This window comes from Bemisia tabaci, chromosome 10, assembly GCF_918797505.1.
Source record: "Bemisia tabaci chromosome 10, PGI_BMITA_v3".
Classification (NCBI taxonomy): domain Eukaryota; kingdom Metazoa; phylum Arthropoda; class Insecta; order Hemiptera; family Aleyrodidae; genus Bemisia; species Bemisia tabaci.
The window spans coordinates 26,095,681-26,111,693 of record NC_092802.1 but is presented as its reverse complement, the minus strand read 5'-3'; the positions used below and the strand labels follow the sequence as shown (position 1 = coordinate 26,111,693).

The window sequence follows — 16,013 nt, the reverse complement described above, 5'->3', positions numbered from 1 at the left end:
TATTCTACTCGGAAATTTTATATTGAGTGTACCTACTTTTTTTCCAATGACCTAATTAAGGGAAAGGGGAGGATAGTCGGGGAGGTGGGAGGGCTATTTGGGGGTAAAGGGACGGTGACGGAAGTAAGGCCAAGAGTATTTGGAGCTCTTTTTGTTGCAAGTTCAAGGATGTTTTAAAGTAAATAAGAGCATTGCTGCATTGACTCCTATATTAATACCGCAATAGATGGGAACACGTGAAAATCCAGATTTTAGGGTAAAAAATAACGTAATTTGGGGGGGAGGGGGTCCGAGGGGATCGGAAGTCCTAGGCACACTCATTGTTAGGCATTTCACGATAGTTCAAATTGAATGCAATCTTTTTTTTTGCGCTCAAAGCAACATGAAGCGCTAAAGTCAAGAAAAACCCGAAAATACCCCAATTTGACCCTTCCCCTCCCTTCCCTGGGCTTAGCAAAACTCGGATTCATGGGGATTTTTTTGTGAGCGTTCTTTGTACCCAAATGAACAACTTAAAACAATAATACCGTGTATCCCAATTTTTCCCGCTATTTTTCCTCCCGCATCTGGGCTACAGCGCCACAGGGTCGAGCGTCACAACTCACAATTTGTCGTCTCCCGCACGAAAGAACGTAACTCCATCCCAAGGTTGCCAAATTGACTTAAACAATTAATTTATTTTACAAAAATGTACGTAAGCAATTTGTATCCAAAACATATCTGTTTTTGCTTGGAATTTAGAGAAAAATCAGGGAAGATTTCAGTTAGAAATGCCCAAGATTCTCTTGATTAACAGGCAATTTGCGAGGGGAAATTTGGAGTCAGGTCCCCTCTTTTGGGAAACGACGTAAAGTGGTATCCTCACGCCGTCTCTCGTCAAATTCGTCATACCGTCTCAAAAATAAGTGCGTGAGTTTCAAAATTCGGTTCACAAAGTGCGTGAAACGAATGCACCTGGAAATTTCCAGGTGAAATAGCTCTGGAGTATTCTTGCGACTGTTTCCGGAGTGTAGAAAAAACGAAGAAAAAAATAGGACAATAATAGTGTCAACGCAAATAAATGCTTGCAATAGGAATAGGCTCTCGGGAGAAAAATACACTCGGCAAGAAGAATGAGAGAAAGGCGGCTTTGAATTATTCATGGCACTTACTTATGCGGGAGTTTGAGCGAGAGAAATTTGATTCGTATTTTCGTGAGAATGGAGGTGGTCGTAAGGTGATATTGACAGGTTATGTGCGACGGGTACACTCCCGGGTAGCCCGGCGTAGCTAGCAGGCAGTCTTGGCACCCGATGTCTTGGTACAGCCAGTCGCATTCTGAGAACAGAAAAACATTGCTGTAAATATCTGAAGTGCTAGGAAAACAAGACAGAAGTACGAAGAACGAAATTTCCAATATTGACCTTCCTCTCATGTTCTATGTACATTAGGTAGTAGAAATAAAATAAAAATAAGATATAAAGAGACTGCTACCAATATTACAGAGGTTGAGCCATCCAGTCAATTAAAATTCAAAATTGTAAAACAATGACGTTTACTAAACATTATTTGTGAAGGTTGAAATAAAAAGCGCAAACGTCTCTTTTAGCGTTACTCTATCGATATTTCCCCATTTGAAGCTGTGGTAAATAATCTATTACTAGGGTGTTTACTGCGAACACCCTGTTTATCGATACTTTTCAATAGGTCTAAAAGGCAGATTAATCGATCCATCGCAAAGCACGCCACGCCACTGGTTACGTTCACGTTCGCGTTTGCGCAGGTAATTACACTGAAAAAAAGTTCTGTTGTCACAAAACAGAATTTCTGGTTGTATTTCGCAACCAGATTTTCCGGTTGATTCGACCAGAATTACAGTTGACTCAACCAGACGTCTGGTTGACCCTACCAAATTCTGGTTGAGTCAACTGTAATTCTGGTTAAATCAACCGGAAAATCTGGTTGCGAAATACAACCAGAAATTCTGGTTTGTGACAACAGCACTTTTTTTCAGTGAGAGCAAGACTCATAAACTACGTGATACAACTATTTGGAGTTGTCCAGGGTAACTAAAATTGCATAACCACTGAGTTGAAGGATAACTGAGTTTTATCGTCTGGTTGTATCTCTTCGGTGCAAAATATGAATGCAATTTTGAGCTCCTATACTGCCGTGCTGAGGAAGAACGTCGTAAGAACATTTAAGAGCAACCAAATTTCCCCGAATAAAACATGTATTTTTGAAGAAAACTATGAATTCCTTAAAAATTTTGAATATTTTAGATTACATTGAGAACACCATTGTCTGAAAAATTGGAAGAAAACATTTGTAAGTTTGCCGGACGACTCATGTTTCATCAATCAAAATTTGGTAGCATCTGAAGGTTCATACAGCGTTTTACCGTCACGGAAAAATTAAATTTCTGATTTAACAATTCAATTGCCAAAAAAAAAGTGATTGCAATATTTCAACATAGATTTCACCAAAAAAATGCTACTTTAACCACTATTGGAAGCTAATTTAACTGCGGGGGTGGTTAAAGAAGCATTTTTTGGTGAAATCTACGTTGAAATATTGCAGTCACTTTCCTTACCAATTGAATCGTTAAATCAAAAATTTAATTTTTTCCGTGTTAAGACGCAAACAGTGGATCCAGGGCTGGATTTACCTACTTGCCGCCCGTGAGCCGCCTGTATTTTGCTTTTCATTAGTTTTGAAACATCAATAAAAGCCATCGAGTGAACGTGCCGGAGGAGGAGGGACGTATAAGACGCGTTTACTCGTGTTGGACACATTTTTTGCGAAAGCCCTGTCAACGCTACTAGCAAAAGTTCACGGAACTTTGCGCGGAAGTTAAGTTCCGTAAACGTATCTCTGTGTGGACAAAGCCTTCTTTTTATAAGAAATGAACGAAAAAATTATGAAAGAACAAACATAGATTCGGTTTAATAAGTTTAACTTCCGCCACCGCGCCGCGTTGACCGCACTATGTTTGGCGCAATGCGTGAAGTATTCATGCAGTCTTGTAGGCGCTATGCTTTTCACGACGACCGCTGCTGAACGCACTGTGTTTGACGCAATGCGTGAAGTATTCATGCAGTCTTGTAGGCGCTATGCTTTTCACGACGACCGCTGCTGACCGCACTGTGTTTGACGCGATGCGTGAAGTATTCATGCAGCCCTGTAGGCGCTAATATGTGTTACATGTCGACCGCCGCGCTGCGCCGCGCCGAGGGTTTCTCCTTTTCATAAACAAGTCCTCGTCATCACTGCTCTCCGCGCCGCGCCGCTCCAGGCCGTGTGTTTGGTTTCTCTCTCAACTCCACAAAATTAAAAGTTCTGTCTCTTGTATCACCAAAAGACGACAAAATTAGAAATTACTTCACTCTCAGGAAATGAGAGATTCTATCGCCTTTTCTCGTTTGTGATTTTTTTTCTGAGTCCAATTTTTTTAATACACCTACATTTAAAAAAATTGCAAAATTTGCCGCCCCCTAAATTTGCCGCCATGTGGCCACCCCCTAAATCCAGCCCTGAGTGGATCGAGTTAGTTAGAGAGGTTGGAGATGACGTTTTTAACTAAAACTGCAAATGATGTTGAATTCGTCACATTTTAAATTATAAGAGGTTCTTCTGAAAGCGAATTTCACGAGAAAATCAATGGAGCCACGTTTAAGTTTTGTACGAACGGAGTTATAAGCTTTTAAAGTTCCCAAATTTTGTCGGACCTCTCCTATGGACTCGACCCACCGTGCGGCTATAGGACTCGAAAAATTCAAGAACCTAAACAAGATTCATAAAACTGAGTAAAATCATAGCTCTTGTGGTTGATTTAACCGCGCAACCACACGGAATGAAACCCAGATCCAAACGCAACGCACAACAACACTGCCATGCTGAGAAAGAACGCCGTATGAACATTCGAGAGTTGCCAAATGTCCTTCAATGAAACATGTATTTTTAAAGAAACGTATGTATATTTCTCCTCGAAACTTTCAGATATTTTAGATTAAATTGCGTACAAAATTTTTTGAAAATTTCCGAAAATAATATTCACAATGGAGATGTTGCATGTGTGAGGAATTTGCGATTTGACTGTTGACTCTTATGTAAAAGTTCGCGAGAAACACGATGATGCCACTGGTTTTCTCTGAAATCAACTCCCAAGCTCAAAGATAGCTCTCAACTTGAGGCCAAAATGGAGGGCATATCCCACGCTATCCTGAGAGTCCACCTCTACATCAAGACAAACTCTCCATGCAAAGATAGGGAGCAAATACATTAGCAGTGATGCCGTGTTTTCAGTTTTAGAGTCGCCAAATAAAGTGGCAGCCCTGTCAATATATTTGCTTCCTATCTTTGCATGGAGAGTTTGTCTTGATGTAGAGGTGGACTCTCAGGATAGCTTGGGATATCCCCTCCATTTCGGCCTCAACTTGAGAGCTTTTTTTGAGCTTGGGAGATTATTTCAGAGAAAACCAGTGGCACCATCGGGTCTCTCACGAACTTTTACATAAGAATCAACAGTCAAATCGCAAATTCCTCACACATGCAACATCTCCATTTTCCCAGCAATTTCGGTTTTTACTGGAGGAAACTTGGCAACGTCTGAAGGTTCATATGGCGTTCTTCCTCAGCACGGCAGAACACAAGTCTTATCCAAAAGATTCGCAGGCTGGAAACTCGGCAGCCGACCGGCCGGATCCATCGACACGACTCCCATACAAACCAACCAGACACTTTTTACCGACCTCATTAAGAGTTCGCTCCTCCGCTCGCTTTCCAACTTCTCGATCTGGATCCGCAACCCACCCACCTGAAGCGAGCCTGATAACCGCGCGCCGTTGCCAGATCCACCCATTCCCTCCCGAAGTGCTCCTATTTCCCCCACTAGAAACGGCGACGTCGCGGCCGTCTTTATCCCCCGCACGTGCCGGCGAAAACTTTTCGAGCTCTCACCTGAGCGAGGCCAAATTCGGCAACGAACAATACCGCCCTCGCAATCTTTGCGACCCGCGAATCTTAAGTTATTGTACCGCCCTGCCCCCCCTCCCCCCCTCGCCCCCACCCCCTCGGCGGTGGTAATAATTCCGGCGGTATCGGGGGATTCGACAGATCCAATATGCATCAACTTCCAATGAGCGAGCAGGGGGTGGGGGCGGGGCCCGGCTCGAGTTAAATGATAGAGATACATCGGGGACGTTATTAAAACTCGCGGCGGAACTTCTGCTTAGGAAGTTATTATTAAAAATGAAATTGCGTGACTTTCGGGCTCCTCGAGTTCGAATCCCATGTGAGCCCTGGCTCCGGCGCTGCCGCGGTTCTCATAAGAGGTGCCCGGATCAGGCCCGCCACATCTCATCTCGGGGTACCAGTTTTCTGGCCTGGGCCCCTAGCGCAGAGAGGGGTCCGGGGAGCCTCACTCGGGAAATTTTTGAAATTTTAAATCTATATGGACGCATTTTGAAGCTCTTATGATGGAGATTTTCCATCAATTTCTGCAGAATAATTACGCCTTTTTAGCGGCTCTGGTGCTTGCACTAGAGCTGCTATTCCGGACGGTCCCAGCTGGGGAGTATCATTGGACCATGTTACATTGGAGAGACCGCGCGTTGGTTGATGGGAATCGGCGCCATTTTCGGCTATGTTCCTTGTCATGACTTTATTTTATTGCATATTGTTTTATTGTTAGCCAATGCTATGTTGTGTAGTGTATTTTTGGAATCATGGTGATACAGTCAATAATTCAAAACTTGTCTGTGCTTTAATCTCGTGATGGAAAAAATGTACTTTACGTTAAAAATTTTAAAATTTGAATTTTAAAGTTTTCGCGGTTAAGGAAGCTCCAACCACTGGGTTGGAGCTTCCTAGTCATATTACTCGATATCAGCTGATAGCAAACAAAGGTTACCAAGGAAACCGTAAACGTCTAACAACTACCGTGGCCATCGGGGCGATTATTGAAATGACATCGACTCTATGTCGCCGCTTACGACAAGACATATAGCCCTATCTTAACCGTGTAATATATCGCAATTCGATATTCAAAACCATTACCTACAATTTCAGATATAAAAATGCAAATTTTTTACAGCCTCGCTAAACGACTTATCAACCATGCATTCCAAAGTTTCTTATCACAGGGCTGTGAAAATATACAATCTAATAAATACAAAATAACCAAATATCTAAAAAGACAAAATTTCAGTTACAGTCAGTTTCAGTCTTATTGTTGTACAAACTAGTTATTTGACAAAAAAAGAAGATGATCACTCAATTGAAAGAAATTGGCGCCCAATCACAACGACAAGTTAAAAAAAATACTGTGGGAGAGATTTTTTAGGATGCGGACCTCCAAAGAGCCTTCAAAATTAAAAGTATACAACAAGTGATAGTGCCATGCATTCTGCATATCAAGGACCAATACACATTTATACACCGGCTACGTAAATCTGCTAAGTTACAAAACATGAATCGACAGTTGTCGGATTGTACATCAGTGACAAAATGTGTCTAGGCCCTCATTCTTGACTACAACTACTGTCGCCAGAGCCGCTCTCCGACGCGAATGCGTTGGAGCTTCCTGCTTGTTTTTACTTTCAGCACCAAATACTTTCGAATTGTTGCATTCAAAACATCTATACATTTTTTTTGAGGGGGGCAGATGATACTTTTCAATTCTAGAGGGAGCCGGGCCCCCTGGACTCCCCTTGCATACGTCTATAGTGAGGGAGTTGAGCCATTGAAGTCGAGGATGCCCAGACAGGAGCCTCTAAGCATCCGACAACGGAAGAAAATGAAATGCAGTTACTAAAAAAATCATTCTATATATACCTATTCAAAATCTTGAAAATAGATAGAAATCTCTAAAAAAGTAAGAACAATTTTATAGTGCCCTAGTGTGTTTTTGAAACTTTATTCACCTTTTGCGGAATTTTTAGGGTAATTTGTTCACTTTTCCTTACGAGACAAGGGTTACACATGAATTCGTAGTGGTTTGTCACCTGCGTCACGGGCCCCTCCAGGGCCCGGGCCCCGGTACCAAGGACCCAGTATCCCCCCCCCCCCCCCTTGTGGCAGGCCTGGCCCGGATGACGTGGCGCATAAAAGCAGTTTTTGCTATTCCAAGAAATGGAGAATTTGCACACAGAAATTGCATTGCTTCATCTGAGAGTGCCCATTGGCGGAGCCAGCAAATTGGCAACGTTGCTTTTCTCCATTTAAACCTATGGAAATGCATCGATTCTTAGAGGAGGCAAGTGCTCCAACAAGAATCGATTGTTTAACATAGCTTTAAATGGAGAAAATCCGGCGTTGCCAAATTGCTGGATCCGCCTCTGAGAGTGCCCAATGAGCTGAGTTCGCAGTATTTTTCATAATTTTTTTCCGGCATGGGAAATTGGAGAAAAATAGATTTCAAATTGAGAGAATGTGCCGCCTTATGACGTCATCTGGCGGCATTTTCCATTTAAACACATGTCTTTTAGCAGATTAAGTTATTTTGTCATATTTTCTACAATAATTGTCAAATTTAGAAACTAAGTTCATCCTCGTACTCAGGTTTCCTGGCAGTGTCATTTTAAAGATAAAATTGACAAAATTTAAGACACCTGCAAAGTCTCTATTCATGTTTGAAGTTTTGAAATTACATGGATCTTTACGGCGAAAATCAAGTTCAAACTGACTTTTTGATCCTTAAAATTAGAATTCGGGAGCGAATTTTTCACAGAATATGCATCAAGTCCAGTAATACTTTAGATCATTAATACCTCAATTTTTCAAAAATTGCACATATGCGCCTCGTCCTCCAAGTCCCTCATATGGACGTATTTCTGCTAAAAGGAACTATGTGCATGGGGTTTACATGCAACTTAGTTCCTTCTAGCATAAATACGTCCATATGTCGTCAGTCCCCTGACGTAAGGGCATATATATTTTTTCACATGAGCCTCGGTAAGTATAGATTCATACGGAGAATAGGGCTCAGGTTGAAATTAAGATACGCCTTTATGTCAGATTAGGGACAAGTCGTAGGGGCTCTTGGTTCAGAGCCGATTCCATTGCACCTGGTTGAAATCATCTCCCAGCGGGCTGATTATTGAAATTGATAGACGAAGCAAAAGCAGTAGAAAAAGAAGACATTGAGAGTGTGGAGCAATCTTATTGGTTGAAATGGGTGGTTCCCATTGACTAAGGGAGAAAATGAACGACTAACCATAAGGTCTCTTGTAGGTTGCCGTTAGTTGGTCTATTACTTACCACCTATGGTCATTGCAACCACCCGCTTCCACCTGTAGGATTCCTCCATATTCCTTTTAGCGCGTATTTGTCTATAGCTTTGTCTATCAATTTTAATACTCGGCCCGTCGCGTCGGCAAGCGAGGCTAAGTAAGTTTTTCGGAAAATGTTAGGCATGAGGCGGGTAATGCATGAGCGGAACTAAGAACTTTTAGTGAGGGCAGAAGGGCACCTCATCAAAGGGGAATCTGGGGGGGCACATAAATCCAGCCCGCATGGGGAGGCTTGCCTGCGTCTGGGAGACTTCCTTAGCTCCAGATGAGAGTTCGAGTAATTTTCGTAGGTTTGAAGAGAGGTTCGGAGGGTGGCCTCTCTGCGAAAATTTTGCAAAATTGAGTCGTCTCAGGAGTTACTTTGAGCTGTTTTCACCAAAAAATTGATCCAAATACAACGTCTCTAAGATGAAGAATATATCACGCACTTACTTGTCTCAATCTTTCACATTTCTTGAGAGGGGCCAGGTATATCTAGGGGGCAGCCTCCCCTCCTCCCCTTGGAGCCACTCATGGTCTGATGCAATTTTTAAATTTTCTAGTACGAGAAATCGTAAGCTTTTCCGGCTGTTCAAGTATTATGTAAGCAAATTACAGTGAAGGGGGGTCTGAACTGACTATATCGGGTCTTATGAGGGAAGAAGGGAGAAGAGGAGATCAGTCTTACAGAAACGTCCCAATTTAAAATATTATTTTTTCAATGTTAATAATTTGTCCTACTTGTTTCAGGCTTTTCAGTTATTTCCCCAAAAATCGGAGGATGGGGTGAGGCCAAGCTTACTTAATTCAAAGAGGTGCTGAAAAGTTATCTTATAGGGTTGCTCTACAAAAGGGAAAGGGAGATCATTCATGAAGTCGGCTAAAATTCCTTATGCATTAATTGAACGGCCCGTAACAGGAAAGGGGTGGATTTCCTTCATACTGAGCGTTAGGACACATGGAATTCATTTGTTTCTGATGGACCTCCTACCTCTAGTATTGACTTTTATAGATGAGATGGAACCATAGGGCGAAACCGTCGTCAAGCAAAAATTGTATTGCAAAGTTGTAAGCAAATGGACTATAGTTCCAGGAGGATTAAAAATACCGAAGAGACTTTTGATTTGAATACACAGGTGGATCCAGCAACAATAGCATTTCTACATTTAATATATGGTGGATAATTGATCTTTGTCAGAGCACCTGGTCGCTCCAAGAATCGATTAATTTCCATATGTTTAAATGGAGAGAAAATAATGTGCCGATTTGCTAGATTCGCCAATAGTTGAATACAGCCTTGGCAGTGATGTGGCGTGCTATACGATACATCGATTGATCTACCATTTAAACCCATAGGGATGGATCGATAAACAGGGTGCTTGCAATGAACACCTGAATAATCGATTCTCTATCACAGCTTCAAATGGGAGAAAATCGATAATCGCTCGTAGTATGAATAGTTTTCTGAGAGAGCGTTACCCACGTGGCAATACTGTCCTCTCAAATTCATTATTTCATTATTTCCAAACTATGCAAGCACATGCCTCCTGAAAAATGTGAGCCCAACTTGCTCCAGCATTACAATAAAGACCGTTCGAATAATTAATGGGCCAATTTTGAATCAAGTAAAGGGACGAGGGGGGGAACGAAAGGTAGAGAAACATACACCAACGAGCCGTCACAAAATGTAAATTGGTAAAAATGAAACATGAAAACAGTTGGGGCTCAGTTGGGGGGGGGGGGGGGGTTAGTTTCAGTGTGGCTCATTACCCCGCCTGCACCCTCATCCGAAACTTTTCCCTTTTTTCAAAGGCTGAAAGGGGGTCGGGAATTGAAACTTTTTAAATATTGAGCGAGCCGTAGATTTTAGCTGCGAACGCTTTTGTCCGTTTTGTAGCGGGGGCAGAGTTAAAAACTTCGTACGAATTTGGCGGCTCATGACAATAATTGTTCTCAGAAAATAATTACGTCGGATCGACTGTTCAATGGGAAAATTATCAAATCCAGCATCAAATAAAATTTGAAGAAGATTCGAAAAAGCGTGTTACTCTCGGAAAAGTTAGTTAGTTATTATTACTAGTCATTCAGCAACTTTGGCTATTAATGTATTCACAGAATATATAGAGGGTAAGTAGAGGTGTCTGTAGTCACACTGCTTTATATATCAGTACCCCAGAATCAAAGGTAACTAACTCACATTTTTTAAAAAATCAAGTTAGTGGCGTTTTCAATCTCAAAAATCTCGATTAACGGTTCCGTGTTTTTGGGAAATTTGACAGCTCTATCTTACGCCGGTCATGAGATACAGAGTTTTAAAAATTGCGATTAAAATTGGAATCAATGGGACTGGCGCGCGGTTTTCCCCTGATATCTCTAAAATACTAAAATGGAGTTGGGTATCTTTTGGCTCTAGGGTACTATAAGAATTTGCGAAACTAGGAAAAAGAGACATCGGGGTAAGAGATGAGATGAGAGGAGGGATAAGAAAACAGGGAAAGAAGTCGAGAGAAACAGGCCGGAAAAACGGAACGTGCGTTTGTCAATGATTGTCGACCAAAGTCAAAAACCGGTTGTTTATAAGGCTTCAGTAACCTTAATTCGTGATAAATGTAAACTTTTTTGGTAGATAATACACGCGCGGCACTGTAGGATGCTTTCGTTTTAAATGATAACACGTAAAGTACCTTATGCAAACACAAATTGACTCATTCTTACCTGTGTCGGGCATTCTGCGACCACCTTTGGGCTGAAATTTCACCCCTTGTGGACTGCTGTTCGATGAGAAGCTGAAGTATGCCAAAAATTGCGATCTGATTGTTGACTCCTCAATCCTGTAACAGAAAAAATTATAGTCAGAATCACTTATGGTTTAAATATGCGTCGAACATATATAATTAGAAACCCTCCAATATTGGAAGTACCCTATTCGTGTAAATTATTTAAAACTCTTTCAATAATACAAATTGCTTGTTTGTTTCTGTTATTGTATATAATTTGTTTTGTACAAAAAAATGTGATACGCACAATAATTGCTTTATTTTTGGTTTTGATGGTTGTTCCTACTTCTCAGCCGATGTAATTTACTATGAATTGATAAACCTGGTTTCAGAAGTCTGCGTGGAATTTAACACAAAATGTTTATCACTAGGGCCTCATGTTTCAAAAATTGTAATTTCGCATCCGAATTTGAACGTGAAACTACTGGGAATTATATCTTTGAACACAGCATGGCATCGAACATTCTGAATCTTGTCGTTAACTATAAGCTTACGGGAAGCAATAAAGAAAAACAAAAGGAGTTCCTTGGGATAATTTTTACACTAATAAACTCAATCTAATTATAGAGAGAGAACGGGAACATTTCCTGTACAAAGGTGGTGAGTGAGTAGTTAAATACAGCGTGCCCACCTCATAAAACTGGAGAGGGTGTCATGAAAACAAAGGGTTTGTTCTCGACAACGATGTTATGCGGCACGCAAAGCAATCCACGTTTATTGCACCTCATCAGCATCGCGATTTTTTTTTTTTTTATTTTTTTATTTTTATTTTTCATCGTCCTCCTCTTTCCTTCAGTAGCACGGTTTTAACCAAAAGAACTATTCTGGCCAACGTGCACATCAACTTTAGCCGCTCTGCATAGTTATATCGTAGATAAATGTGTGATAGAAAGCTAATTTTTATAATGTAAGAAATGAGAGGGAAAAGGAACAGAGGAAAAAAGAGGAAGAAGAAAAATAAGGAGAAGTAATAGAAGAGAAATGTTTTTTTCCGTCACTGGAAGATGGATGCGTGAAGCTAAGTCCTTAAAATGATCATAAAAGTACCAATAATTCTACATAAGATTTTGTCTCGTTTTTCATTATTTTCTCGTCGTGAATTAGGAGAAAACTTAGACTATTAACCCACGGAAATAAAAATCCATTGATCATATAGAGAATATTAGACTTTATGAATAAATAACATAATCGACGAAGCATATCGACGGTGTAAGTCGGCAATCACATAACTCGTTTGCGGTGTCTGAAAATCTCCGCTTCTATGTTATTTTTTTAGAGGAGAACAAATTGACATGATTCCTTGAAGTTTTTGCAGAATTTTCTTCGCATAGAGAAGAAAAATCACGGGAGTTTTAAATAATAGCCGCTGAGTAGTTTTCCGTTTAAAAAATAAAGTATGATAGGAAGTCTGCGACGTCGCAAATCGAGTTAAGTGATTGCTGACTTACACCGTCGATATGCTAATGTGCCTAGAATAAAAATTAAAAATAAACTCAAAATATAGTAAAACTAACACTTAATCTATAAAAAAATTCAAATAGAAATTGATCAAAAATTCTCCTTTCATCAACATCTTCTTAATTTTGGAATGTCCAATATTATACAAGTCTACTAGTCCAAAATTTGATCATAAAGTAGATTTCGCGGTACCTTAATTCTTACATACCCTACCTAATGGCCCATTGAAAGATTCATTGGATGTACTTACCATCAAATCGCTAGATTCCGGAGTGGAATTGGACTAGATTTTGCAATTTGGAACTAAAAATTCTAACCCGGTTTAAAAACAAAGTATGTGCCATTAATTTCCCTATGCTCATAAGTGTTTTTCCAGAAGAGCCTGAATTTAAAGTTCCAAATTGCAAAATGTAGTCCAATTGATTATCATCTTGTCGCTCGACGTGGCACGACGCTTCCTTGACCGAGCAATTTGTCGTTCTCAACTTGATTACGGGAATAATTTTAGAGACCCCTGCACGCTTCCTTGATTAGAAACGACACTGTTTAGCCAGTTCATATTTGCACTTTCAGTTCTAATTAAGCCGTAACGCCACGGCGCGTCTTGACGATAATGGCAGCTCGCGCAGCGATGCTAAATGTGTAGTGTGCGCTTCATAATGTATTCAAGGAAAGTTGCTAAAATGTCCTTAAAATCTAAAATTGAGATGGTAACTCTTCCACCAACATCATTAGCGGCGAAACAGCATAGCTTTAGAGTTTACTATCAAATTCAAGTTTGACTTGGAAATAGTTCTCTTGACCCGAGAGAGTGGGGATGGAGGGAAGAAGAGGGAAGCGATGAAAGAAAATTTCCATTACCTATTCATTCTACATTAAATTTTGCGCCTGATGATGTTATATAGATGACCTCCTGTAACTGTAAGTCTGGTTGCGGCACAAACTGTAAATGTTTTAAAAAAGGGCTCTGTTGTTCGGCTATATGTCGTAATTGTAGTGGCGGAACATGTAAAAATATATTACCAGCCGTCGAAGAATTTGAAGAGGACCATCTATAGGTTTTTGCCCGAAATAGTTTTAAGTATCATCTTGAACTTACTAGCTGCGAACTACATCAAATGAAAGGTCTTTGTTAGAGAACACCTAGAAAAGTGGGATAGGAAAGAGAAGAAGAAAAGAAGTCATCCCGAGGATAGTCTCGCAGGCAGCCACCTAAAAGGCAAGGTAACAAGAATAACTTAGGAAGAGAAAGATGAAGATATGTGGAGTGAGAAAGAGTTGTTGATTGACGAAGGGGTTGAAAGAATGTGACGAAGAGAGAAAGAGAGAAAGAGAGAAAAAGGAGGGGGCGTCAGATTGAGAATCGCCCTTGAAGGAAGAGTTCGTGGCGCCGTAAAGCTTAGCGCCGAAGAAGAGAAGCAGAGTACCGAAAGACGTGGCAACCCTGTTGAAGAGGTCTTAGCGCCGTATGAGACGTAGCGCCAAAGTAGAGAAGCAGAGTACCGAAAGACGTGGCAACCCTGTTGTAGAAGTCTTAGCGCCGTAAGAACGTGACGCCGAAGAAGGGTACCGAAAGTCGTGGTAACCCTTGTAGAAGAAATCTTAGCGCCGTAAGAACGTAGCGCCGAATGAAGGAAAAGAGCGCCGAAATGCTTAGCAGCTCCGAATACTTACTTGTACTTACTGGTAGTTGTAGGAAGAACTTGAGACAATGAACTCGGTAGTCAGGAGAATGAAGAGACTTGATACAATGAACGCAAGTGATTGGCGAAAGAAGTGGGCAGAGCCCAGGTGAAACGGGTGCGGGCCCCGTTGACGGGGTGGCCGCGCACGGAGCGCTGCCAAAAGGCTCCATTTGAGCCCTTCAGCTTGAAATCCCGGTAAGACGGGTTGGACGTCCATGGGTCATGTGCCCATCACGCCAAAAGGCGAAAGGTCGCGGTTTGTGGCCTTTAATTTGCCCTAAAAGGGACCGCAACGGCAGAACAGCGCCGAGCGCGCCCTGGTGGCGAATATAGCAAGCGCGGTCGCCCGGGTTGCAAGAAGGTGGACAAGCTGATCCTTAACAGTCTTGTTGAGAGCTTTCATTTGAGCCCAAGATCAATTTGATTAGTTGCTTTGTTCAAAAGTTATGGCGGTCCGTGCGTTTGACCTTGGACCCTCTCCCCTCTCCCCTCCTGGAGGAATAGACGGAAAAGGTCACCGGATTTAGGCCTCTCTGATGATCCGTTATTATTCCTGAAAGTATGGATTGAAACTCTGTTGCTGCCATTTTCTATAGAAAATGGGATAGCCCTTTTTTCCTTAGACTTCCGATTTTAGTCTAACAAGGGAGGAGTTATATTCTCTTCCTTTTTCTATGGAAACAACAACACTGTCACGCACGGACTTCTGCTCGATGTCCGCTAGTCAGTGCAATATTCTAATATCAACACTAAATATGGACTTTGTTTCTCTAAAATGCCTCATTAAGTCAATTTCGACGGCTCGCGCCGAATGTCAAATTCCCCTCTGATCCAACTTGCCGTCTGTGACGCAAATTGGCCTAGATTATCTTTCATTATAAATTGATTGTCTCCAGCTCATTGTTTCTATCACAGTTCCTGATTAGTCCCCTCTTGATGATACCGGTTCCCTCCATCAGTACTCGTGTCCCTGCCGTTTAGTGCTCTGGTTGTAAAATGTTACTTTTGTGAATAAGCCCTTTGTGTGTGTCTAACCCATCACTTTTGGTTTTTCTTATCCTGGGCTCTTGAGCCCTGGCGCAGTTGTTGTCTCCTGCAAAACCTACCGAGAATTAACCTTGTAATCCTCCTCTTTATTTATTCTCTTCTAAAGGAACTAACCCCTCCCCTCACCAAAATTCTGAGATGCATCAGGAAATGCTGAAAATTTAATAATGCGTGAAATGGTATTCAGTTTTCATCGCCCTAGCCTCCATAAAAGTGTCCCTTTATTACTAGTATGAGTGCCACACAGACCTATGCTGAGAGATCCTATTGTGACGGAGGGTGTGGATTGAGAGGCCTCCTTTCCCTTACAACATTTTCGGTGCTCCATCTAAGTGAACCTTCGGCCCCCTTCGGGTATTCAGTCGGCCTCATTGGCATGAAAAAATCTCCAAAATATTTTGGAACTGTCGTTTCAATGCGACTTGCGCAAGCCAGTTTCGCTGCTCGAGTTCAGTCGCGCGCTTCGCTCCCCAACCCCCCTCCACAAGGGGTATATTCTGAGCAGCATCTCAGTCGACCCTCCAAGATGCAGTCGAAATCATTTGTATAAAAATGTTTCCAAAACACCCCCGAATACTGAAAAAATGGGTCCGGCGTTGGAACCGAGTCAGTACGGGATCATCATTCCCGTAAAAGTCGTGCCTTATCGCCGATGAGTCCAGGAACTTCATCCGAGCTTCACGGGGTCAGAAGCCGAGTCTAGCTCGGACCAAATTTCCATAACGTCCGGGCCATCCGATTCCGGGCGGCCCGGGAGCTTCAGCCGGGTTCGTTGGGGACAGACTCCGAAGAGCCCG

At 41.8% G+C, this 16,013-nt stretch overlaps 1 protein-coding gene across 1 annotated transcript in view; it reads right to left on the bottom strand.

Annotated features, from left to right (window-relative positions):
* The window catches only part of LOC109032162 (cubilin), a 52,891-nt gene that overhangs the window by 32,652 nt on the left and 4,226 nt on the right, over window positions 1-16,013 (bottom strand). Inside the window, exons 2-3 of the mRNA XM_072305490.1 lie at window positions 10,965-11,080; window positions 1,152-1,317 (exon numbers count right to left, since the gene is read on the bottom strand). Coding sequence (XP_072161591.1) covers window positions 1,152-1,317; window positions 10,965-11,080 — 282 coding nt within the window. The remainder of the gene's footprint in view (window positions 1-1,151; window positions 1,318-10,964; window positions 11,081-16,013) is intronic.